At 36.1% G+C, this 26944-nt stretch overlaps 1 protein-coding gene across 2 annotated transcripts in view; it reads right to left on the bottom strand.

Annotated features, from left to right (window-relative positions):
• PKP4 (plakophilin 4) overlaps positions 1-26944 on the bottom strand; it is a 73535-nt gene that overhangs the window by 12772 nt on the left and 33819 nt on the right. For both annotated transcript variants that reach the window (XM_009273161.1, XM_009273160.2), the window contains exons 7-11: positions 23273-23464; positions 21502-21718; positions 18933-19065; positions 13900-14113; positions 125-308 (exon numbers count right to left, since the gene is read on the bottom strand). In XM_009273161.1, coding sequence (XP_009271436.1) covers positions 125-308; positions 13900-14113; positions 18933-19065; positions 21502-21718; positions 23273-23464 — 940 coding nt within the window. The remainder of the gene's footprint in view (positions 1-124; positions 309-13899; positions 14114-18932; positions 19066-21501; positions 21719-23272; positions 23465-26944) is intronic.

Below are 26944 nucleotides of genomic sequence, written 5' to 3'. Positions count from 1 at the left end.
TGATAGAACTATATGTAATTTATAGAATGCAACAACTCTTTTGTCTTAAAAATTACAGTATAAAAAGGACCTGTTGGATAACACAATTACTCTGAAAAGGGAGTCTTCTAGAACAGCAAATTACCTCAGGCATCCTGTAGTATTGCGTAGAACTAGGGAAGTCTGAAATTTAATTTTATGATCATCATCAAAGGAAGAACTGTTCCATCCAGAATGTGGCACTATCACAGTGTTTGTTAGTGTTGACAGAGCATCTCTAATGATTGTCATCTTTACTGCATCACATGAAGACAAGTTCCAGAGAACTCCTTAAGAAAAGATTTCCATTGCAGTAAAGTCAGAAAAGACTTGGCAAACAAATATAAAGCAACATTAACAACTGAAAAGACATCTCTTTAAACAGGAGAAAGATAATTTACCTATGCAAAAGCAGAAGAAATATAATTAGTCTGCAATGTAACTTTAATAGCATTCCAACATTATTGGTCAGTAAGTGGTCAAAGCTGTCATCAAAAGATTCACTTTACAGTCTGAAATAAATATTTCTAAACTTCAGATTATAATGTATTCAGCAGCCTTCACTCAGCTGTCTGGCTGCTGCGTAAGCTCTTTGATAGAAGAGATGGAATGCGAGGTGATAATCAGAATAACCCTAGTAGATCAGCAGGTAGGTCTCCCACAATACTGAGAAGGAAAACACGCATATCAGTGAGTAAATATTCCTCTTTTTTCTTAAGGAAAAATACTCAGCAGAAACACACACTGACTGACAGGAGATGTTCCCTTCTTTCCTGAGGTACAGCTCATTCTGCTACCCGAGAGGAGAGGGGGAAGTCCCCACTGCACTACAGGAGTCTAGAGGAATATTCTCTACAAGCACACAAACTCATCTCGTTCACAAAACACCCTTCCATCTTTCTGAAACCTGTGTGCCTCGAGCTCACTGTATGTCTCTAATGCTAGTATCTTTCTTAGATATCTAAAGATCAACCCCATACTGACTACCTGTAATGGGAAGAAAAATCTGTCTTTTTTTGTAGTATGCCAAACAACATGCTACATCAGTGCAAGCTGGTATAAACATGGCATAGCAGACACTTCTGTTCCTGAAGAGGTCACTAGTGGATTTGCCAGATTAATTCAGCACAAAACTTCATATAAAACAAAAAATGAAAGTAATTTAGTCATTTACTATTAACTAGAGTTTTATTGATGCCTGTCATCTATATGCACATTTGTAGGTGTGCACGCACAGTCACTGCAGCTGGAATGGGGTACCAGTGACACTGCTTCCCAAGTGTGCCCGGCAGGACTGGCACCCTGTTTCTGTTTACACAAACAGAAAAAATATCTCTGAAGAAAGCAGCTGCTGGTAACCTCCTTCCAATAACTGTTCATAAGGACATTACAGCTATGGTTGACCATCAGCAGTAAGCTCCTGACTTATGTGGTCAGGTCAGGTCAGGTCCATACTTGTACCCACTGTCTGGTTACTTTTTAAATCACCTGCTATTTCACAGAAATATTACTTCTGTGGAAAATTACACATTTCCTTCCAATAGTTTGTCATAGAACAAAATAACAAATTAATTTGTAAACAGCAAAAAGCAGACTATCTCATTCACAGTCTGATAATCCTAAGGAACTAAAGAGTAAAAATCTACAACAATGGATACTTCACATGTTAAAGTGTTCAGGGATTCTTGATACTTTTAAAACAGAGACTCATTTTACAGCCATGTTAAAAGTATTATGACTTTTAACTCCAGCTCCCGTACAGCAAGACTTCCAGTAACAAAAGAGAATTGATTACAAACTGGGAAATAAAGAAAATAATCTAAAAAAAAGTACTCTTTAAAGCTGTTGTGTAGGGTTTTTTCATAAAAGTTTTGAGTGATTATTTAATATTGTTTATGGCTTCACCAAACTTTGTGTTGCATTACACTTACACACTCAAAATAAGCTGAAGTTTACTTATTCTTCACGTTTAACAGTTTGATTACATAAAGCAAACTATTTCAAATACATATCCAATTTCCTACCATAAATATCTTCTGTGACTGTATGCCCTCGCTAAAGAAAAGTACTTCATGGGTAACTAACAGTGAGAAATCTAAATGCTTCACTGGCCTATCGCTTTTAAGTTTTTGAAACAGTATTTCATGCAATTTGTGATGCAAACTAGAAATTAGATCTCACCTAAACCTCCTCCCCACCCCCTAAACATTTGTTGTTGAAGCAAGTTATTGCAGAGAAAAATTCTATTTTGAGTCTCAGACTACTATTGGTTACCTAACACATACAGGAAAATACCATGCTTGATTCTATGTGACCTAGCTTTGAAAATATTACTGTATGGTTATTCACATAGAGGTAAATCTCTCAGCCTTGCTAAGTATGACTGCCTCTAAATATTTACTGGCTAACCTATAGCTTGTGAAAAAGCTGGGGCAGCTGGGTGCTGTTTGAAATGCCAAGGCAACAAAAGATGATATACTACATACCCAGGCATTGTTGGACCAATGCAGTTAGCCGCAGCAGCACTCGCTAGACCCATAAGGGTCATGGCATACACCACCCTACCTTACCTTCAGAGGAACACTGTAACTCAGATGCTTGCTAAGGAATTGGAAGAGAATAGCCAGCAGCATCTTTTTTTCATATGTGGGCACAATAGCACGGAACTGAAAAGACCAGCTAGAGGACCTCCCTAAACTCGATCCCTCCAAGAAATCTGTTAAACTTTTGCAAATATTAACTTGTCCATGAGGATTAGCCTGGGAGTGTTCGAAGAGCAAATCACTAGAGTTCCACTGAGCAACTATGTCAAAACTTGCCCAGAAGCTGGACTCTCAAGGAGGTAGCTTGATTAAATGATGAATGATTTATTACCCCTGTGTTCATTATGTGAAGGCAAAAGCTCTCACTGGGACACTCTGTTTCTTAATTTGGGAGAAGTTTTCAGCTATTTATTTTACAAAGTAGAACTGCATATTACAGAGCCCTTTAGTCTTCATGTTAAAAATGAGAATACAATCTGATTATTTGTAGAGTGCTTATTTTAAGATAATTGGGACCAAATTTAGTGCTTATTAGAAATAAACCCTAAAGGCAAAGGCAGTTATAATTTGGGAAGTTTCCATTCAAAGATAAGGAAAATGGTGGAAGGAGCTGGTACAATGCTGTATTAAGGTAAGGTCTAAGAGACTTCTGGGATTACAGTATAATTTTGTATGTCATTTAAATAACAGTGCCTTTTTATTCCACATTGTTGTGGAGGTACACTTAACAACAAGTATTTAACTGTTAGAGATTCACCTGCCAAAGTCCAAAGAGACAGTTTGAAACTGTAGGTAAGAGGATGAATTTCCAAAAGATTATTTTTCAACAGCTATTAGCTGCAACTTTCATCATTCTGGAAGACTGGTGAACATCCCATTCACAAACAACTCTGTGTAGCAAGGGGAGTGCTAAGTCCATTTACCTACCTAAGCAGATCTCTAGTCCCTACCATCTCTGGGTTTGGAAGGAGAGGAACTGCTTGCTACTCACGTTACACTTTAGTTTGTGTGTAACTCAACTGATTGCTTCAGCTGGCCTCAAGTTTCTTGCTTAGTCTGTGAATGTACTATAAAATACAGCAGAAAAATCACAAACCACTATTAGTGCTTGACATTGCCTAAAGGTGAGGAAAACCTGAGAAGGCTAAAGTTCAAAAGATACCAGCATTACCAAGCATGGGTAATTCTTAATGGAGGAAGGAAATCAGCAGTAACAGCACTGGGGAGGTGGGGGGGGAGAAATCGGTAAGCTTTGCAGGAGAGTTTAAAATGCCACATGAAAAAGCTTCTGTAGTTCTAATGAAAAGTAGGTCTTTTTGTTTTCTTTTTTTGATCAGGGATTGCCTGCCCTATTTTTGCCTGAAATTCTGACGCTTACAGCTCTCAGAGATGACCATGCTAAAATAACATTTCTGTGAACGTTGTCCAAAATAATCCTAGTCAGGAAATTAAAATAAGTAGCATGATAAAGTTGAGAGCCTTATCTACATGAAAATTTGCAGTTCCTATCATTGACAAAACTGCTTTGGTGTTAGCAGTGGTTGGACATTTTTGTCATAAAATTTATTTTAGACAAGACAGAGAATTTACCTTGACGTTTGTATCTAAAGTGACAAGTAACACAAATCTTTAACAAACACAAATACCCATCTCCAAAGTTTTAGCCAGTCATTTAAATTTATTAGATCATAAGAATAAAAATGAAAACAACATTTAAGGAATATGTCTGCCTTCTCAAAAACGAAGAAGCTTTCCAGGTCATATTTAATATTACCTAGTATAGAAAAAACCTAGATGTCTGGCTCTTGAATGAAATATTCTAGCATAAGTATTAAAAAATAATGAAAACATGTATACCTGATTTAACTATAGATAAAATGCTTTTAAATAGCCGAGATGTATGTACAAGATATATAATACAATACAAGCACTCATATCAAGCTATGTAAACTACTTTGATGAGCCAGAATATGTTTTCCTCTAAAGAGGCTGAATGGGAGAGAAAAAAAAGTTCAAGATCATGTGGGAAGATGAAAGCAGAATAAAAATGCTCAACAGGTTATTCAGAGGTACATTTTAAGTTTAAAGACGTAGATATACATCTTCTATAAGATCAGGTCCCAACTAAGTCAATATAAAAATCCTAATAGCTTTAATAAAAGAATCTTGATGGAAAGTGTATAGGTTTATGCACTAGATCTTAAAATTAGCAAGATTTAGGGATTATACATTGGAGTACTGACAGAGTTAGATGAGTCCTTTAAGTTACACTGAAGGTATTTTAGAGTCCCCTCATCTTTTTCTTATCCTGTCCTGAAACAATTTTTTAGAATTGATGTAACATCACAAATCAGGGTGTTAGACAAAGGTAAAACATGGACGTGGTCCTGGGCCATCTGCTCTACGTGACCCTGCTCATGCAGGGGGGTGGACAAGATGACCTCCAGAGGTCCCTTGCAACCTCAACTATTCTGTGATTCTGTGAAAACAAGGAGCCCGAAGTCCTGCATAAGAGGACTCTCAAAGAAGAAACAATTAAAACAGTCAAAAATATTGAATTATACACCCTCCTGAAGCAGATCAGAGACATTGTTCTTTGACCCCATCTGTCAACTTCCTTGTCATAACAATACCTGCTGACAGCAGATCTAGCTATTGGTATTTACAGGGCTTTGAAGTTGTTCTGGACCTCAGATAAATAAATAGGAGACGCAACAAGGGACAGGACCAGCTAGTAGTAGCTGATAAAAGTATGTGGAAGTAACAATAACCTTGTAAATGGGAGGCAACAACAAACCATAACCCTCCAAACACAATACCATGAATGAAGTTGAGGACTACTGATACAAGGACAAGGTATTTGAGGTTTGCCTTACGGATGCAGAACAGAGTTCTGTTTTAACACCATCAACTTCACAATAGATCTCATGTTTGAAGTTAATGGGTTCAGATAGGGTAAGGAAAGCCAAGGTACTCTATTCTCTAAAAATGGTGGCAACTAGAAATAGTACTGGTAGGTATTTTGAGGATATTTTCCACATAGATTTGGGACATACATTAACACTTGCAAGTGAAAAAAAAGAAAAGCCTTGTCTATAAACTTCTGTTTCTCTAGACTGAAACCCCTACTACTTAGAAAATAAAGAGAGAAGAAATCTTAAATAATTTAGATCCCATCCTTGAACTGACAAGCCTTGGTTAAAGCCAAATGATCTTGACTATCTAACATAAATTCTGTTCCAGCAAAAAAAATTTAGAAAATAGGATCATCTGAAAGACTTTTCTGAGGAACTGTCTATAGAAGTGAGTGCTTAAAAGGAGCAGAGATGAACCTAACTGAAGAAACACATGTACATAATAGTGCAGCAGAGGGAGTTTGGTTTAACAGTTTTCTCCTGAAAATTTGAAAGAATCAGCTTTTTGTTCTAAAGCTCCTGGGTCTTTGGCTCTAAGATGCTGGTCAAACTGTTCCAGTACACCTTTAATAATAGAAATTGATTTTAATTGATGACGTTCCCTCCTCATGTAGAAGACACTTTAAAAGTACTTGAAATTTCTACAAACTGTAACAGAGCAGAAACAGAGAGACAAATCTAAACCGCTAAGTTTCAGTGGTTGAGGTTTTTGGGGGTCGTTTAATGTGTGTTCTGTTTTTCTCTTTTTTTTTTTCCTTCTTCCCCTAAGGATTCAAAAAATATTTAGAGAATAATGGAGAAAAGGATTCTTCCCAAGAAGGCAATTACTATTAAAAGGAAAAAGGACAAGACCATGAAGTAATATAGTTCTCTTTTCAGTCTTCATGTTTTTGTGTCACTTCACTCGGAACATATCTGGAGGTTCAAAGGTCTGTGATGAGGAAATGTCTGCCAGTTAGGTCCAGAGATCAAACTCCGCATGCCAGCTATGATACTACCTGTAACACCAGGGAGTGGTGGACACTAAACAGCTGATATAGCTGTATGTAGAGAAGACAACTTGGGTGAACTTCTGTGAGGATGGTCATCAGTCAGTGGGTGGTAAGCAATTGCATCATGCATCACTTGCTTTGTCTATTCTTTTATTATTACTGTTATTATTACTATTTTATTTTATCTAAATTATTAAACGGTTCTTATCTCAACCCATGAGTTTTCTCACTTTTACTCTTCCAATTCTCTCCCCCCCTCCCACCAGGGAGGGGGGAGAGTGAGTTAGCGGCCGTGTGGTGCTCAGTTGCCAGCTGAGGTTAAACCATGACACATATGCTTGAATTAACTCACACAATGTACCAAAAAATTATGTAGAAACAAAAAAAAGACCTCAAGGATCAAATTTTTGTCCTGGAAATGTGATCCAGACAAGGTGATATGAAGTAGAATGAAAAAAAATCCAGAACTGGAACATCTAGTGAAAACAGGTAGTTTGGAATCTATAAAGACAAAACAATGTTACTGCATTTAGTGACTGCAGTTGTTTTTAATCAAATCCTACTGCATGTAGATAGGTCATATCCTACTGCATGTAGATAGGTCATATCCTACTGCATGTAGATAGGTCATAGAAATACTGAAAAATCAATTGAATTTTCATAATTTTCCACAGGGTACTTTCAACTGGGGAGAAATTATTTATGAAGAACTCTTTTTTCAACATGCTAAATGGTAAAGGTCTGATTCTATATGCTGCTTGCTGCACATAATGCTCTGGGGTGGAAAGGATGCAAGCAAACTATGCGTAGGCAGATGGATCTGTGATTATACACAAGACTACTACACTGGGCTCAACAGACTATTACTGGAACCCATGACCTGACCAACAGCTGTGAAATGCCTCACTTGGTGCTGTAATGTATGGAAGATAGTGTGCTAATTTAGATCTGCAAGGGTCAAGATTTGTCCTATAATCAATTGTAGTAACAGAAGGAAAAAAGAACAGCTCTGTGTTCTTATAGCACTTATCTACTGTAATCTGAGCTTGGAAAGGCTGTGTGTCCAAAGCTATTGTTCTTTGTAAATCTCAGCAATCTGTTAATTTCTATTCCAGTGCAAATCAAATCGACACTAGCATTTGCTTTTCTACTGTGTTGACATAAAGAACTCCATGTATATGAATTATATCTTATATTAGTGTTGAAACACGTTGGTGTCATATACCTCGCAAGAAAAATATATGGACATTTTCTTTTGATACCTTTAGCATTCCTTCTGCTAGTCCTATTCTAAAAACAGTATCTTTAGGCAAACAATTGAAAAGAATCATCACTTTAGACAATTTGATGTCTTCTCAATTGCAATTGTAAATCCTAAATAAAAGGTTATGTGATTACCTCGTACAAATTCATTAAATCTCTTAAAGGTTCAATATATGCTTTTCAGTAATGAGTTTAAGCCATCTCAGATGTGCAATTAATAATGCTACTCTGACAGCAGACATCAGGTAAGACTGAAATTGAGACCCAAAATATCCTCATATAAACCCCCCCAAAATATAGCAATCTAGTTTTATCAGCTTGTAAGGAAAGAAATATAAGTTTCTATCTAAACTTTCCAAATACAACAATGAAAGCTCTAGAACTAGCATAAGTATGGAAAAAACAGTGCCATGATTTTTAACACCACCCACCACCTCCAATTCTCTATAAAATTGCTGCAAATTACTCTGGAGTAACATATTCAAGCATTCAAACTGATGGCCTTCTATATAATTAAAATAAATTATATTTAAAACTCCGCTCAGATTAATAAATGCAGAAAGCTTCATCTCCTATACTAAGGTATGGAAAAAGACTAGCATTGTAATAGCATAGGCGTAGTGCTCTTTCATTTACTTTACAAATGGCAGCATCAGCTGAAAACTAACAGCAAAGTATATAATATACAGTAGAAACTAATAGTTAAGTAGATCATAGGTCATCTTACTGAAACACAAAAGTATGAAACTAATGTATATGAAATTTCACTGGCCTTTTTCTACCATTACGTGGTAAGGCGTATGGAATGCAGAAAATAGTGCAATAGCAGTACATCACATGTAAATATTTTATGAATTAATATAAAAGTTAATAGTTTGTTAACTAGAATTTCTCAGATTTACAACAGTTTTGTTGTCACAGACTGTAGCACCTCATGAAATACAAGGTTTTATTTTTATTGATTTTTAAAGGTCAATGCCTATCACAGTAATGCTGCTTGAGGTCTTTGGGCCCTGGTGCAAGAAAACCAGTAGATTCCACTTTACAGCAACATACAAAAACATCAAACCTAACTGCATCAAATGCCAGCTACTTCACTTACAAATCATCATTTTTCTTCATAATAAAGAATTTTCTATCCACTTCTGGACGAATTTGGACAAAATTGGTTAGCTTCTGTAACAGCAAAAATTAAGCAGGCAAGATAAATAATTCTGTTTAGATCTTTTGCCACTTTACTAATAGTTGCTGGAGTTACTAGAAGAGCTGTAATCTGTAAGCAGAACTTTGGCTTCATCCTTCTCACTGCTCATCAAAAGTAAGCCAGGACTGAATGAGTTTGTTGATCCTTAGCAGCTCCTCATGGATGACAGGCTAGCAATGTTCCTCAACTGAGAGAAGAAGTTGCATGGGAAATATCCCCTAACATCTCCCTGTCTCTAACATTCTCTCCTCAGGGAAAAATATTAAGACAATTGTGTATTGACTGTTCTGATGTATAAAATTTTTGATATTTATTCATAATCCTTCTGGACTTGGATCTACGGTAATATTTTAAGGTTACAAATCTGTCCCTTCCAATAGATAGCAGTGAAGTGTGAGGATAATTAAAAACCACCTTCTCTCCGATTCAGTAGCTTTTAGTTTTGTAAGGGTTTTCTTTTGTTGGTTTGTTTCTACTGGTTACAGGTTCGGTGTTGAATTGGTTACATTACTCATGTAACTCAAGCAACTGTAATAGGAAAATTCCTCCGATGGCACCAGCCCCTGAGTTGCTCTGTCCAGAAAATCCCTTATGTGGTAACTCTTCAAAGCTTCATTTTGCTACCTAATTCAGAGAATAAATGAAACGTATATGGTAAGGCAGCAATTTCATTAGGACTACAGGACATAAATGCATAATGATGTCTGTGTCTCCAGTCAACAGCTTTAGCTGTTTAAAATCAAGCTTAAGTCATGGGTTAACAAACCCCACACCCCCCCCCCCCCCCCCCAAAACCCTGCAGATAAAATTTCTGGATGGGAAAGAGAAAAGTAGGATTTGCTCATTCCTTGCTGAATGGCTTTGTACTCCGGGGTGTTGTGGGGGATCAACTATTCATGGAACCCTGGCATTACCAGAGGCAAAGAACTTCGTTTCTCCTCTGTATCCAGCTGCATTTTTTCATGCTCTACTTTGGTTTTGAATCTTGGCATTTTAACCCAGATTTTTAAGACCCTAGATGAGTTTATGGCAATGAATTCCACTGCCACTGCTTACATCAGTTAGTGTTAACCAAATGGGTAGCAGGTTTATTAAGAGTTCTTCAGCAGCTGCACCAGCTTGGAGGTCCACTGCTGAACATGGATGATCATATGCTACCTCTGCAGGTTTTACACAGTTGATCACAAAGTACTTTGGATTGTATACAGAGTAGAATTGAGGTAAATATTATAGTAACATGAAAGTTGTGAAAGGAAACTATACCCATTTCAGAGAGTGCTTAGTTTGCAAAATTGTGTGGGACTTGCAGCTATTTCTGTACCTTCTCAAAAGTTACCTCAGGTTGCCCAGAACTGCAGAACTCCAGGTCCCTTTTCCAAAAATACACAAGCAACAACGCACAGTGTCAACTGCTGCAAGAATGCAGTCTCTCACAAAGATGACACTGTGTATACAAAAGATCGTGCTGTTGGACAGAGAACAGCATTTCTCAGCTGAACTGGCTGAGATAGTACTAATTTGAAGAAATAAACTACGAAGAATTGCCAGGACCATCAACGACAACCTCTTTCCCCTTTACCACACAGCTAAGCTAGTGATTAATTGTTGCTGGAATTTGTGCTCATTCTTCCTTCCTTCCTTCCAGCTATAAAATCATACTGCTCCCCCAAGTTCAGCACTGTCACTTGCTTGACATTTCAGGGAGGAATCCTGACAGAAAACCAACCATTCAAAAGAGTAGATGAGAGGTCTTTCTCTGGAGAGGGCATGGTTTGTGGCTCATCTCTGCTGCTGAAGATCTGATGAAAATCAAGAAACTACTCTAAGGTAGGCATCTGACTCGCTTTCTCTGGAAAACTTGCAGTAGTGGAGTACACCAATGTTTCTTACATTTTAACATATTAAAGGGCTGTTTCTGAGGGTCTCTTGAAAGTAGACTCAATTGTTAGAAACTGCACTTGGGTTCAAGAACATGCATATTTTGATTTCTACTTCATATACATTTTTCTGCCATATAAGCCTTCCAAGACATGAGATCCTGAAATTCACAGATTGATTCCACGCTGTGCTGACTGCAACTTAAAAACATAGCCAGACATCCTTCATGTCACTTACTAGGGAATGGAGCTCTTGTACACAGTCAGGAAGGCCCCAACAGTATTTCTGCTGCCTAGTGCTGAAGCTGCGCTGGAATGTGAAAAACAGTAGCCTCCAGAAAGCACTGGTGCTGAAATCTAATGAAATGTGTTGCAGTTACCAAAAAAAAGAGTAGTTTCCCTTCTAAGGGCTCTTTGACTGCAGAACACAGGACAGCAAGGCTACTATGGGTCAGCAGCGATGGACGCTGCATGCAGCTGGAGTAAGCTCAGTGAAGAGTTATCCTCTTCCAATGCATTCCAAAGTCCAATTTTTAAAGACTTTTTAAAAAAAAATAGTATTAGTTCATTTTCATATAATGATTATGGAAAGTGATTTAGCACGTTTTATTTTCTGGATAATCTATAAAAAAGATTACTTGCTTCCCTCTTAAAACATGCTTGTGGTTTTGCAATTACACCTTCTGTATTTTTTAATGTAACTTTCTATTCAGTTTCCGCTTCTTTATCTCTCTGCATTTCAATCTTGTCATTTCGGTTACTGTTAATTAAATATAGACCCCAGTACTCCTACTGTTTTCTAACTCCTCTAAAACATGTTTGTGCAATTAAACCCTCCCCCAGTATGCTAGCTTTTCAAACTTACTATAGATAATCTTTAGGGCATGTTCCCAAATAATTTCTTAGGTTAAAAGATTGCTTTTGACTAAATAATTCCTCTCAAATTTTATATAAAAGAATTAATATGAAATATATCTATGCAGATTGCAAGAAGTTTGTTATTCTAATTTCACTTATCTGGGATAACAAAATTTTCATCTATCTAATCTAACTGCATATCAAGGTAAACTGGATGAATTTCACTTGCAATGACACCAGATACAGCTGTTATCTTTCAAAGGCAATTGATACTGCTAATAATGAAAGTATAATTCATTTAGTAAGGAAGAAAGACCATCCTCAGGAAAAAGAAAAGCATTGTACTTCATTAAAAAATGTTACACTAGAAAATCCATTTTATATGAAAAATTATGAATAAACTACAGCAGTAATGAATAGCACTGATTTTAAACTAGAAATCAGACATAGAGTGTTTCTAGTGGTATAGATTGATACTAATTTCTCTGTATTTACATTATCTTAATCTGGGAACATAGTAAACTGGGTGTGGTTTGCTAGTTTTAGTTCTGACATAGGTGGAGATTTTTAATTATTAAACAAATAATCATTGGATCTTTTCCACTTCTTTTCTTTATATTGCTATTTATAGAAAGCATTTAAAAATCCCTAAGCTCCAAAAGTCTGCTGTGGATTCTTCTCAAGCATTCAGTATTGGTCTATCTCTAACAGAAGTCAATGCCACTGACTTAACCAGAAGACAACTAGGTCAAAACTTTCCATTTTGATGTAGCTGGTTAAAAAAATTAAAAATACGTGTGTGAAAAAGTAAGAGTCACTTTTTCTGAAGTAGTCATCTTTAACTATAATTCAAATTAAATACCATATTTATTTGAAAAATCTTTTCACTTACAGATGATGTTCAATATCTTTTTTGAAAGATAACAGTGTAGGGTTTCATTTTTTTTGTTTTTTTTTTAATAGTGACTAAATACCTTCTGTAATTAAGAATTTGACTTTGGCTTTGTCTGTGGAACCATCCCTAACATCTTAAAAGCACAAGTAATTTAGATGCATAAAATATGAATTTTATAGAGCAGCTAATGTGTAATTCTAGTTTTAAGTATTCTATTTACATAACTTCTTAAGGAAAAAAACTGTATCCTTCTAGAGAGAACATGAAAGCTGCAGGTTATCTTAATGCTTGTTTATGTGGAAAATACTTAAGGAAAATAGCCTGCATATGAACTTAAACTTAAATGCTTTGGGTACATTCTGTACAGAGTCCTTTCTCTACTTAATAGCTTTTCTAAACAAGGAAATAATTTGGAGAGGCTCCCAATATGACACCTCTTCTAACTTAAGCACTGTTGTACAGCTTTGCTTAGTAGGTAAGTAGTTAAGCTTCGTAGCTTAACAAAATCAAACGAGGGAGCTACTAAAACTTGGAAGAGGAACTGTTTAAGGAAAGTGAAAACACTGCTTTTTTCTATCCTCTTACATTTTTCAATTCCCTAAAACCTTCACAGACAAATCACTCCCATATTAAGAAAAAGAGATAGTAGATGTATGCAGTACCCAACAAATCCACCTTGCTTTGATGGAAATGGAGTTCCTTCATGTGTTAGAACTGGAAATCATTTATTATTTCTGCACTTTCTGTCTGCACCAAGTGCCAAGTAGGTCCGTGGGTTATAAGCTAAATCTGCTACCTCATACTCAAGAGACTAGGAGTGTGTACACAGTCACTTGCCATGACTGTACTAGCAAGCTGGGCACTAAGATGCTTCTATAATTTGCATACTTGCAATTTTCTGTCTGTACTTTAACAGACATTTACATAGTTTGGGTCCATCTTAAGAATTCTGCAAGATCGTATTTCCAGCTGTTGTCAGCAGATGATGAAAAAAGCCTGAAATAAAACAAGTGTTAGGAATCAATAAAGAAAGACCTATCCAAGACCTAGCTGCGTATGCAGAAGAATCATACCAGGGGAAAATTTACCCTAAGTGGCGCTTTAGTGCAACTACCTCAAGATTCACTTCTCCCAGTGAATCTATACTTCTATGCTAATACTTTAACTGTCAGTAATCAAAATAAGTGATTTTGTATTCACAAAAAATACCAACGCACAAATAAAAAAACAGTCGATATACTCAATTCCAGTCACTTACAAGTTATTCCAGTCTTGTCCACTTCAGAAAAATAATCTGTATTATAGTTCTCTGCTTGTTTCTATTCAAAACTTACCCGTTACAAGCTCTTTTATTTCGGCATCAACAGATTTTCTCAACAATCGTAAAAGGGCAGGTATCCCACCAACATTCTTCATTGCTATTTTGTTTTCATCAGTAGACTTTCCGTAAACAAGGTTTCTCAGTGCGCCGCAAGCATTCTTCTGAACTTCCAGGACTCTGTGATCCAGGAGATCAACCAGGTGCTTGATTCCTCCCAGCCTACATACCTAGAAAATGGAACGTCGGGAACATCAGCACCCATTGATTTCATCCATTTCACTCTCCAGATTTAAAAGGCTTTTATTTTTATAAAAACAGTAGATTCCATTCTACTTCAAAAAGAAATATTGTTGGTAAATCTTAATAACTTTATTGTTACACTGTACTGAAAATTCCTGTGAACCACTCACATCCTTGTTGAAAAGGCTGATGGACATTTTCAGTCATTTGCTGTGTTCAGAGAAGAACTGTTACTGCTAAAGTTTTGTCTCCCAGTAATGCAGTTTTTGAAGTAATTTCCTATACCTCAGAATATCTTTTTAGGGAATATTAGAAATAAGAAGTTGCAAAGATTTAAATGCCAGCTTTTACACTTAGCCACACACACACAAATCAGATCAAATTAGCATATATCCAGTCCTATTGGCATATCTGAAGTTCTTTTTAAAAGGAAGGTCTACTCTGCCGAAATTCTGTAAAACAAAAAGAAATTTTTATACTGTTTGCTTTGAGCAGGTTAGTTGCATTTATTCTTTGTTATATATTTTTCATTGTGTTTTGAGATCTCATTTCCATGTAGTAATTTTTTGTTCAAAATAACTTACAGAAATGATAAAAGATTAAAGTATTTTAGAATTCTGTAATATTTACTAAATAAAAAATATTTTCAAGAGATAACTAAGTAGTATTACTTACAAGATTAAAATTAATTTTAAATTAAAAATCACCACCAAAAGGCTACCAAAACATTTTCTATGAACTGTTTTAAAAAATATGAGCTATTTTCCAATACAAGATTGATCTATTATAACCTGGTGTTATTTTAGCACAGCCAATAACTTTTGTGCCATACTATCCATAGAATATGCCTAATGAAGTTGGCATAGGATCTCTTTAAAAACCCCACACCTACAGCAGCTAAACTGCTGCTGCCCTAAGAAGGAGATCCCATGGTGAAAAGAAAGAGATACACCATCATTCCTGAATACTTTGCTTATACAGGTTGTAATTCTGGGCCAAACAGTTAGAAGAGATGTAAAACATAGCAGTTCTAAGGATTCTCTACTTCAGCATTAAAAGCACTTTGAGAAGACCCTTTTCTGTTCTAACCTGTATAATACTTAGGCTGGTAAGCCACAAGGCTATTTGAAATACATTAATGTGTACAAGTTTTCATGGATTTTTGGCTTAAAAAGTTCCATGTCTTTTATTGGCCATAACACAAGGAGAATAAAATTATTCTCAATGAAAACGTAACAGATTTAGCCACATCACTTGAAGTTGATACTTTGAAAAACAGAATCTTCTCTCTATTGCATTCTTGAAAATTGCATTGGGTACCAAAACAGTTAGTATCTTTACACTTTAAAACAGCCAAATTGAAGAGGCTTGGAATAAAAAAAAATAATTGAAATGCAAGGTCTGTGACGAACACTGTATGTGATTTTTACATGTCAAATCACCTCTTAAGTAGAATAAAAGAAATAAAATGAAAGACTGGTGACTTGGAAATTTTTTAGACCTCTGTTTAAAATGTGTATTTTTCGAAAGGAAACCTGTATTTACACACCTAGATATATCTACCATGTAAGTTATAAATCCAGGGGATACAAAGTTTGGCATTGATCAATTAAACAAAGCCACTGCTACATCAAAAGCCACCAGGAATCTGTATCTAAAGGCATTCAGTGGACTTTAAGCTTAAAGTTATTCACCTGGCAAGATTTCTGTAGCTAGGAAATGGATATTACCTTACAGATTATTTATTTCATAGAATCATAGAATCATTGAGGTTGGAAAAGACCTCCAAGATCATTGAGTCCAACCACTGATCCAACACCACCACCCACTAAGCCATGTCCCTAAGCGCCTCATCTACTCGTCTTTTAAATACCTCCAGGGATGGGGACTCAACCACTTCCCTGGGCAGCCTGTTCCAATGTTTAACCACTCTTTCAGTAAAGAAATTTTTCCTCATGTCCAATCTAAACCTCCCCTGGTGCAACTTGAGGCCACTTCCTCTCTTCCTATCGCTTGTTACTTGGGAGAACAGACCGACCCCCACCTCGCTACAACCTCCTTTCAAGTAGTTGTAGAGAGCGATGAGGTCTCCCCTCAGCCTCCTTTTCTCCAGGCTAAACAACCCCAGTTCCCTCAGCCGCTCCTCAGAAGACTTGTTCTCCAGACCCCTCACCAGCCTCATTGCCCTTCTCTGGACACGCTCCAGCACCTCAACATCCTTCTTGTAGTGAGGGGCCCAAAACTGAACACAGTATTCGAGGTGCGGCCTCACCAGGGCCGAGTACAGGGGCACGATCACTTCCCTACTCCTGCTGGCCACGCTATTTCTGATACAGGCCAGGATGCCATTGGCCTTCCTGGCCGCCTGGGCACACTGCCGGCTCATGTTCAGCCGGCTGTCAACCAGAACCCCCATTTGATACAGACTATTTGATACACTACATACTGCAGCATGCTATGAAAAAAAAAATTGAGCGTTGTTCTTTTTCAAGATTTCTGTTACTAAATAATGAAGCAACAAGTAACTATTCATACTTTTCAGTTAAATCTCCCTCTTGTATGTCAATACAGCACATCAAACACTACATCTACACTACACATCCATAATACAGATACAAGTTATGAATGACAAAACAGCTTTATCGTTTTTCAATCTGTTCGCAAAACTTGATGAGATACAGGTTTTGTGTATGTATTTCAAAATAAGAATGGATTTCTAGTCCAGTTTTAAGATTTTTATTTTGCTGAGTCATTAACGATTTTAAAACGTAGCAGCTGTTGCTAGTTTGAACAGGTATTTCAATTTCTAAATTTAAAAAAAATCACAATTCTTGTAAACTGATATATTCATGAACTAATATATCAGTATTGTATGTATTTACAGATAGATATTCATTACATGGAAGTGTAATTTATTAATTCTGTGTAGTTTCATATCTAATTTAAACGGTAAAGATTCCCCTCCACAATAAGCACTTTCTTATGCTTACCTTCAGGTTTTAGCAATGCAAGCATTCTAGTTCATTTTGCTAGCCTTTTAATATCCTTAATAGTCTAGCAAATTAATCTGGTCTTTATCACAGCAACAAAATAATAAATTTAAATAATGAATGAAAATACAAAAGCAGTCCTCAAATAAGGCTTTACTGAATTTGGCTCTAAAATAATTATGATCCTTTCCTATCCCAGTTAGCTTCTTGTGCTGGCCTCTACTTTGAGGGGAACATGAATTGCAACTTTCCTACTGCCACAGATACCATCATGTTTTCAAAACATGTTGATCCCTACCCACCATCCCAACTCAAGGGACAGCTTCTTCTTAGGAGACTGAGAGCCTCATCAGGAAACACTGACATAAGGCTCGCTTTCCCAAAAGTGCAGGAATATTCTTTTCTCCTAGAAGCCAGACAATTGCATTCTTTCTGTCATAGTATTCTAAGAATTTCTAACAGCTGATTATTCCCATTCAAAAGAAATAACTGCCAGTACATAAATCTCCTCTGTTTGAAAAGGAGAAATTTTCTGTTCCAGAATTCCACACACTAAGTGGAAGGCAGGCTACATTTACAGTTGTCAGGCTACTGTAACTCATCTTGTCTTCTAAATCAAAAAGAAGACCTTTTTCTTTGGGTAAGATTTTATAAGCTTGATTATATGATATAACATGTCTATAATCCTTTATACCTGAACTGATTTAAAAATATATCAAATATTTCTAATGCTAAGTAGGGTAAACAATTGAGACACCACTTCATACATGACACACAAGTTAGCACCACATTCAAATTCTGCTTAAACTTTGGCATATTTCTTTTAGTTTTGTGTACGTCTCAAAAAATTAAAGCAGAAATTCCATAATTTCTAAAACAAATTCTGTAATAATGAAAGTGGAAACAGTGAAGAAACACAAGATCTCCTGTAGATGAACATGTGCAGACAAATAATATCCCAAGAATTCCTAAATAAGCTGTCATATCCCTTATAAAATAGCAAGACTACATTACAAATCTGTCTACATCTGATTATCACTGCGATCTTTACCAGAACATCAAAACCACCACCATCTTTTCATCTTTTCACTGTTGCCTTCTAGCAACAGTGAATTATGTTGGGCTCTCTTATAAAAGTTGCACCAACATTTTATAAACAAAAATAATATTTATACTGAAAATAACAGATAACACACACATATATGATATGAATGAAAAAGCAAATTCCTTCAGATCAATAGCTCATAGCTGCTCTGCAAAAAGAGCACTCTTCAAATGCAAAGTTTCTAGACTTTTCAACAATAATCTGAATTTTCACTCAGATGTATCCTTCCTCCACATCATATTGACATAAATACTATCTTCTATATATTTCTAGGGTTGCATTTCTTTCTTTTGCCTGACAGCTCACTTATTCCCTATAATGCCTTAAAATATCTTGATCAAAACCAGTGGAAAGCCTTCCAGAATTCTTGTTTTTCTTAGCCTCCAGTCATCAACAGGTTACACAAAACCAGGCTCTAGTAAACATACTTTACAGTTCTGCTAGATTACACAACTTGAATATAAAATATTTTCATATAATTTCCATGCAGCCTCTTGTGACAGGAAAAAAAACTCTGTGTGTGTGTGTGTGTAATTACACACACCTAAGTACTTCAATATTATCATACATCCGGTACAAACAGAAACACAAAAGGGTCTAAAAAACTGTGTTATGATCTAAAAAAAACAACCCCAAAAACCAGGAAGAGGTGAGAGGTCTAGTTTTTCTTTTATAGTTTCCCCAGGAACAGAAACGCACTCAGTACAGTACCTCCGTTTTTACTTTGTTATCTCCGAAGCACAGGTGCTGAAGGTAGGCAGCTGCATTCGCCTGAACCGACGGGAATTGGTGTTGAAGCATGTGAATGACTTCAGGCAGTTCTGGATCTCGCCAAGCAAACTCCCTTCGTTAGATGAACACATTCAAGAGAAGGTATTAGTTATAAATGTATGTTTATTTACTAAGTAGAATTACTAGAGCATCTTAAGTGTTTTTCAATAATTCTGTTTTTGTTCTGGCATATCAGGGCTAGGAGGAAAATCAGGTGTATTAGAATAACTGAGAGTCACATCACCTTTTAGTCTTCCAATTGGAAAAGGATGCTTTATATCCTATGTTCTTCAGTTAGCTTGGTTGTTGATCACACAAATATATATACTAAAATTATACCAACTCAAACGCTGCAACCTACATAAATCTCCCAAAAACTAAATATATAATGCAACAGATACCCACTTAACAATGCTGCTCAGCGGCATCTCTTCCACACGACATTTTTTTCTCAGTGCTCAATGTTCTTCCTAGTCTGAAGTCAATTATACTTCAACAAAAGCTGCACAGCCTGAAATTTCATCATCATGATCAGATGCAGGAAGTTTCCATAAATTTGAGTTATCCAGGGATTGTAAACTTAAAATCATTAAAATCAAATCTCCTTCATTAACCAAAATGGTTTTGTGCAGACAAATCCTGGAAAAGTCATTGAACAATTCCATGCCCAATTCACAGATTTAGAAATATACTCATTAATATTTGCTGGGCTATCTTCCTTCTGTAAAGGAAGATTGACAAGGAAAAAAAAAAGTAGTATCTAAGTTTTCCCATGCTCAAAAATCCAAGTAAATTTATAAAAAAAAAAAAAAAAAAAAAAAAGGATGCTAGTTTGGGCAGCCGGGTCTCCCTAGGATTCCTACAGTCACCAAAAAGGGAAAGTTCAGTTATGTGCCTACCTCGAACTGCTCAACAACTTAGAGGTTTATTTCTCCATACTAATGGTAGGAAGACCTTAGGGAAAACTGCCTTTCTAATAAAACTAGTAGCTTTCTGAATGCTCCCTTCGCTCTTACTATAGAGTGGTGCTTTCAAATAGCCCAGTCTGAGGCTACTGTAACACACTAACCTAACCTCTGCAATAGCATTATATGCAAATCAGAAACTGAAACAGATTAAAATGTAAGGTAAAAACTATTCCACTGTGAAATTACAAGATAAGAAGGTGCATCAGCAATGAAAACTGAGTCAGAATGTCTTTGAAGTTCCTTGTTATGAATGTGAAGTACTCCTTTTATAAGTAACTTTTCTTGTAAGCCATGCCAGAATAGGCCAGCAGTAGCATGCAGCTAGCAAGCATTACTACTTAGAGGTAAGATTATCCTATTAACATCATTTAGATGAATGCACCATTCAGTTAAATGAAATTAATCCAGTCTCTCAAGATCTACTAAAAAAATTTAATATATTAATTTCCACTAATAAACAGAACAACAAAATCTATTAAAAACAGTGCTTTTATTTTCAAGACTGAAGGATATGGCCAAACTAGAAAATAACTGAATCAGGCTATGAGCCTTCTGTAACGCAGGAAGCCCAAAAGATTTCAGTGTAAGACTCTACTCTGACCATAGCTATTAGCTATCTATTTTCAAAGTTTATTTGGTGCCCTAATGTTTCCACATTAAAGACTCCTGAGGCATCACTGGAGTCCATATCCTCCAGTATGAGGTGCTCTGCTTTCAGTTCTTTCTAAACCAGCAGAATGTGTAATGTGCTTTCATGACCAAGGAGTGTCTAGAAGCTGCCTCAATGAACTAGCAACCTGAGGACGGACTGGAATTTCTAGCAATCACATACCCATACTGAAGATAAACAGTACCATAAATCCCTCCAAGCTTTGCATGGACTGGGTTTTGGTACTCCCATTTTAAAATACAAGGTTTTAATGAATAGTGTCTCTAATGAATCATAATGATAATATCACACTTGTCACATGCCCACACTGTGTACATACATTTACAACATCAAACTAGTAACTATTTTAAAAATATGAATGTGTGTTTGCTTTCAAAATGGTACATTTATATATCATTTTTAAACTTATGTTGTTTTGAAATTTAAGCAGGCTGCTCATGAAAAATTCATTCAAATAAATCAGGTACGTACTTTCTAATTTTCAAACCCTGATTCCCATTCCCATAAAGAGAAAACTTACTACAATATTACAGGTTGCTCTGTAGAGTTACTCAAAAATATTTAGAATAATCCAGTCAATTATCATCAAATTTATAAGTATTTCCTGTAATAACTTCTACATGAAAACAAACATGGAAGAAAAATATAATAATAACTGAATGCATAAAAGTTGCTCTTTCTTACTGTAACAAGTAGACTGCATTTATTACTTTGGCTATAAAGGTATAGAACTTAATATCTAAATTAGTCGTGATTGTTTAAACAATGTAAAACTGGAATATGTACAACAGTGCCATATATATTCAAGGAATGTATTAAAAATCTTATTACAGCAAATATGTGTGATTCTTGAAAGCAAAAATGGACTTGCCTGGGGTCTTTCTGAATGCTGTCTATGGATGGAGATCGTGTGGTCCCATCATCAGCGGGTGTTGCATGCTGCAGCCTGTTATAACTGGACTCTGACAGTCGATACTGCATTGACCTGTAGGGTTCCGCATAGGTAGCTGTTGTGTTCAGAGCATAATTATTTCTTTGGTATGTGAGTGTGCTACGCTGACTGGATGATCTTTGCAGATTTCCAACTCCTAGTATAAAATCAGTATTAAAACAAACTAGGTAACATATGTCTATTGAAAAGAAGAGGCAGTATGTGGTTAAAAGTGTAAGCAAAAACCAACAACAATAACAAAAAAATCAGTCTTAAGAACGTGTACCATGCTCAATGTTGAAAGCTATCGACAGATTTAAGGGAGCAATTACTCAACATCCCAGGGAAGATAGAGAGGTTAGTTACAGAACTAAAGGTTTGGTGGAATCAGGCTTATGCCTCAGCTTGCCTCAACAAGTATTTAAAGTAAGAAATGCATCTTGTGCCATCAAGCAGAAATCAGGGTGCAAAATGTTTTCAAGGTTTATAATAAAATTCAATTACTAACAGTAACATCAATTTGCCAACTGTACTAAAAAGAAAAAGGAAAAATAAGGAAACAAAAATGTATATAGTTTATATGATATTTTCCTTTTCCCAACTACATGTACATTTCCCTGACAAAAAGCTAACAAGAGGATGACTTCGAAGATTAAGCTGATAGTTTCAAAAACAGGAACATGTATCTTCCTGACTTAACACAGCTGTTGTGGTAGCTTTTGTTCTTCCAAGGTAAGTGATATTAGGTAGGCAAGTAAACAGAGAATACCAATTTGTAGTTATATTTCCTCATTGGCACATCCTGACAAACTTGTTTACTCTAGGCTGTAGAAGACAGGAGAATTGCAAAAACTGTTGCCTCCTTCAACATTCCATAGTCTTAGTATTTCAGTTACATTAAAAAACATTAAAAAGCAATTTTGAAATGTGTGAAAACATGACATATGAATTGGACACTTCTCTATAAATATTTCTAGAGAGTAACTTAGTTAAATTTGGAAATTACTCCAATGTACAAATTATTAATCAACCTTAAAGAACAAACAGCACTGCAACATGTATTACCTTTCCCTTTACAGAAAATCAGTTCTAATACTAATCTAATGCCTATGCACTTCATAATATACGAGTAGCAATTCTATGAAATACTATAGAAATATTTCAGTTTCAATATACAATCTTCATATATAGTATTTTAACATTAACCTTTGCTGAGAAGTTGGGTAAAAACAGTATTTTTACTGTGAAGGATGAGGTAGATAATTTAAGTGTGCAAGCTATCATTTTACTGTACTGATGAATAAAAAAAAATGAACAAACTCAATTCATAAGAGAATGATGCACAGAGAATGCAAGAGGAAGCAATAATTTTTTTGTGTCATGAAATACACTTTGCTTGGATGTACCTGAGTGTGTGATATCAAACAGTTTTTTAGGGTTTTCTAACCCTAAGCTGACACTGATATATAGCCCCAAGTATTTCTTGCAAACATCACAAAAGCTTTTTAATTCCTGCTGGTTATGTTAAGTCCTTCAAACCTAGTTTCTATCTCCATTAATTTATAGCATCTAGTTTTTCCTTTTAAACTGGCATTACGTATCTCATAGATGTTCTCCTATATGCCACAGGTTCCAGAAAAACTCCAGTAAGTAAATTAAGCATGACTTTGGGACACAGTCAATGGAAGAGCTTTGGAAGCCTTTTACCCACCTGACCCTGTTCGATATAATGCTGACTGGGATCCCTGGTGGAGCTCAACTGTTCCATGATTTGGACTACGGTACACAGGACTGTAGTAAGTTCTGCCTTCATAGATAGGGGTGATGTGCAAGTCAGGAGATACAGTTGATCGTAATTCTTGTCCTAATTGACTGTGTTGACTAGCATATGAACTCCTCAGGCCTAAAACCAAGAAGAGGGAAATATGTACATGGCCCGTATCAATTAAAAATAATAAAGCTGTCACGCTTGAATCTTTCTTCTTTTAGCCAAGAAAAGGTGTTAGTTATAGCTACAGTTATAAAAGATTTATTCATTAAACTTCTTTCCATTATTAAATGATCCATACTGAAAGATTCATTGACAAAGCAGCATTTCTTTGATGAAAAGTTTTGTCCATACCCTGACAACTTTAAGTTTTCCAACTCAATTTTTTTGGTAGCATTTATAGTTGAAAGTCTAAAACATACAGAGTAAAAGCTAAGTCAGCATGTGCAGTTCACAGATTCGGCAATGACAACGTAATTTGTGAACCTGACAGAAATCCAGTTGTGAAATAGGGCACAGCCTAAAAGGGGTCATAATCCTGAAAATGAAACAACATGTAGCAGTAAGAGCAAAAGTCTTCTTGGTAGTGGCAGCAGAGATTTAAGCATGTGGAGAAAAGTCTTTATAAAGGTTTAAATAGCCCATGATATGTGTGTGTGTATATATATATACACACTGCTATGCTGCAGCTGTATGAGAATCTTTTTTCACCTTGCCTTTTAGCTGTCCCTCTTGAGTTACTTTTAACTTATCTCTCTCATTTAACTTAAATTCCTCGGCAGTGGACCTCCTGCTACCACTTTTGCAGTGCTAGATCCAAGTACATGGTAGAGGTGCAGAACAGCTTTTCAATAACAGCATTTTGAATAGCACTGCACCAGTTCAGACTTGCGTTCTCCTTGTGAAGGTTCCTCCCCCTCTATCTGCTCCATGAAAACTTCATTCATGTTGCCTAGAATTTCTTTCCATGCATTCCAGCGTGTTACCATATTTCTGTAACCAGCACTGATGTATCTTTCCCCTTACTATTTTGCTAACTGAATTAGCAACCAATCTCCTATTAAGTTCACTGTTGCCATCCTGATTAGGAGGTTAGTGGTACCATCTTAATCCTGTATTTCTTCTTTTTCAGCCCTGGAACGTTTTTTGACAGATAGTACCACCCCTCCCATTGACTATCTAATGCATGCTTTGTATCTACTTTGCTTCCTGGTATTGGTGTTGTAGTAACTAGATAATCTCCACAAACTTTCTCATCTATTTTTAATGCTTTCATTTAAAGCATCCTAGTTACCCTATTTTATAAGTTACACTTCCAGAGTCTACAGAGAAGCACTAATATACTAAACTGGGTAGGGAAAAAATAGTTAGAATTTAGTTAATTCTGAGAGTTCTTCACCATTTCCTACCTGAGTTTTGTCAAATTCTGTGCTGCTCTTAGACCTGAGGGTACAGAGCTTTTGAAACTAACAGGATCCATCACCCGAAGGAAAAGCTCTTCTGCATTCATTAGTTTCTTCCCTACCCCTACTCTGAAATGCTTTCAAAAGATTTTAAGACTTGCTGTATTTCAATACTCCTCTCTAATCTCCCGCACTTCTGTATCATCTATTTCACTGCCCTACACGCTCCTAACTGACTGTCTCCTTGGACAAACCTTTAGCTAGCTAACTGCTAAACAAGCCTCAGATGCTCTTATCTAATAAAATATAAGCCAAACCCATATTTATTTTCAAACTTAGTTCACTTATATAAATGCTACATAACGTTTTCACCACCTACACCAACTTGGTTTTTGAATATTACACTACCAGGAAAATTCTCTTTAATTTTGAAAAGCTTTTATTTTTAAAGTCTGTATTCCAGTCTCTTGAATTTTTACTTCCTTTGAAACAACTACACAATACTTCTCCTTTTGCCTCTGAGATTTACCTTGCCATGGGGTCCTCTTCCACTCTCTGACTTTTCTTTACTGCATCTTGCAATGGCCTAATCTCCCCTTCACCCCTTTTGAACTCACTCCAGTTCCTTCTGCCTTTGGCATTCTTCGTTTATTCTGTGATTTCACCAGTTTTGTTCTTTTAATTAAATTCTTCAGAGTAAAGATGACCAAATATACTTCCCATTGTACTACAGTAAATAAGTGTGACAATCATATACATCCCACTTGGTCTCAGACCAGCATTCCTCATGCTTCCCTTCCTAGACTGCTAACCTAATTTTTTCAATCTTACAACATAATTTATTGTCATCTTTCTTGCCTAAAATTATACGCAGAGTTTATCTACAACATTTACTCACTACATCAAATCATAAATTGTTCACACAGTTAGAAGAAAGTTAGCAAATAAGTATCTAACATATGGGTGGTATAGCCAAGGCAAACACATTTTAAAATGTTTAGTCATTTACAAATTCAAGTAGGGCATAAAACCAGCATAATTTTTGGTTTTAAAAGATATTTTTAAAACTATTTTATAAAACTAATACTGTTTTGTCCACTTTGGCATTACCGCTGTAGGGACTAAAGCTTTAGCAGCTATCAAAGCAATAGAATATGCTAAGTGAACTATGCAAAGGTAATGAAATGATGGAGATTATGGAACAACTTCAAAATACAATTAAGTAGTGATGTGTAACCAAACGTATCCTGCATCTGAATGTTTTTCCCCAAAAAAACACAGACCTGCTCTATCACAGTGTCTGCAAGGAAACCTTTGGGGGTCTCACAGGTCATCACTAAAACGACACATCTATAGGTGGTGAAAACAGAGGGTCTACACCAAAGCAAAGCAGGCAACTGGACCTATGTCCCATGCAAAGCAGGCAATTGGACCTATACCTCCCAGATGATGACGCTATCTCCTGGGAAGACACTCATCTTATTAACATTACAGTTTTCCCAGAACATGCACCACACGGATACCCTTCTTAGAGGCTGTAAGCACAGAAGGAAGAGAGGACCTGATCATATATCCCTCTTCTTCAGCTTATATAGCAGGGAAGAGTTCTGGATTATACTATAGGCTACTACAAGTACTAGCCTTCCCTGCACCCAAACCTCCTCTCAGAAAACTGATCATACACAAATTAGAGTTTAAGATTTCTGGTGTTATATTGAACTGTTCCTTCTAAAGAAACACGAAAACTAATTTATACTAGAAAATGTAAGTTTTTTTATAATACTGAGGGATTCTTAGTCATAATTTGTAACATAGAGCACAGGAAAGTCACACCATTTCAAGTTTCCTGGAAAGATTACAGTGGAGATGGCTATAAAATAAGATGCTCTCTAAGCTTGACTACCACAGTTTCTTAATTACTTTCTTAATACTAAAAGCATTAAATTTAAAGCATCTGTTTCTGAATTACTGATTCACTATCCCAATAATTCCTTTTTTCTAAAGGTGTATCAGTTTACCTGTTTAGAAAAAGTGATATTCTCAAGCAGTGGTATTTGTAAAGTACCTTAATAATATTTTAAGAGAACAAGATTGCTGTTATATCACAAATTATGCAGCCCACTGGACTGCATTCATTTAAACTACTGATTAGCCTTTCATGTCAAACTGATTCCCCCCCCCCCCCTTATCAAAATGGGAGAATTATGTTTTT

Source organism: Aptenodytes forsteri, unplaced genomic scaffold, assembly GCF_000699145.1.
Source record: "Aptenodytes forsteri isolate BGI_AS27 unplaced genomic scaffold, ASM69914v1 Scaffold174, whole genome shotgun sequence".
NCBI classification, from domain to species: domain Eukaryota; kingdom Metazoa; phylum Chordata; class Aves; order Sphenisciformes; family Spheniscidae; genus Aptenodytes; species Aptenodytes forsteri.
The sequence above is the reverse complement of the archived record's forward strand: the minus strand, read 5'-3'. Positions and strand labels throughout refer to the sequence as shown.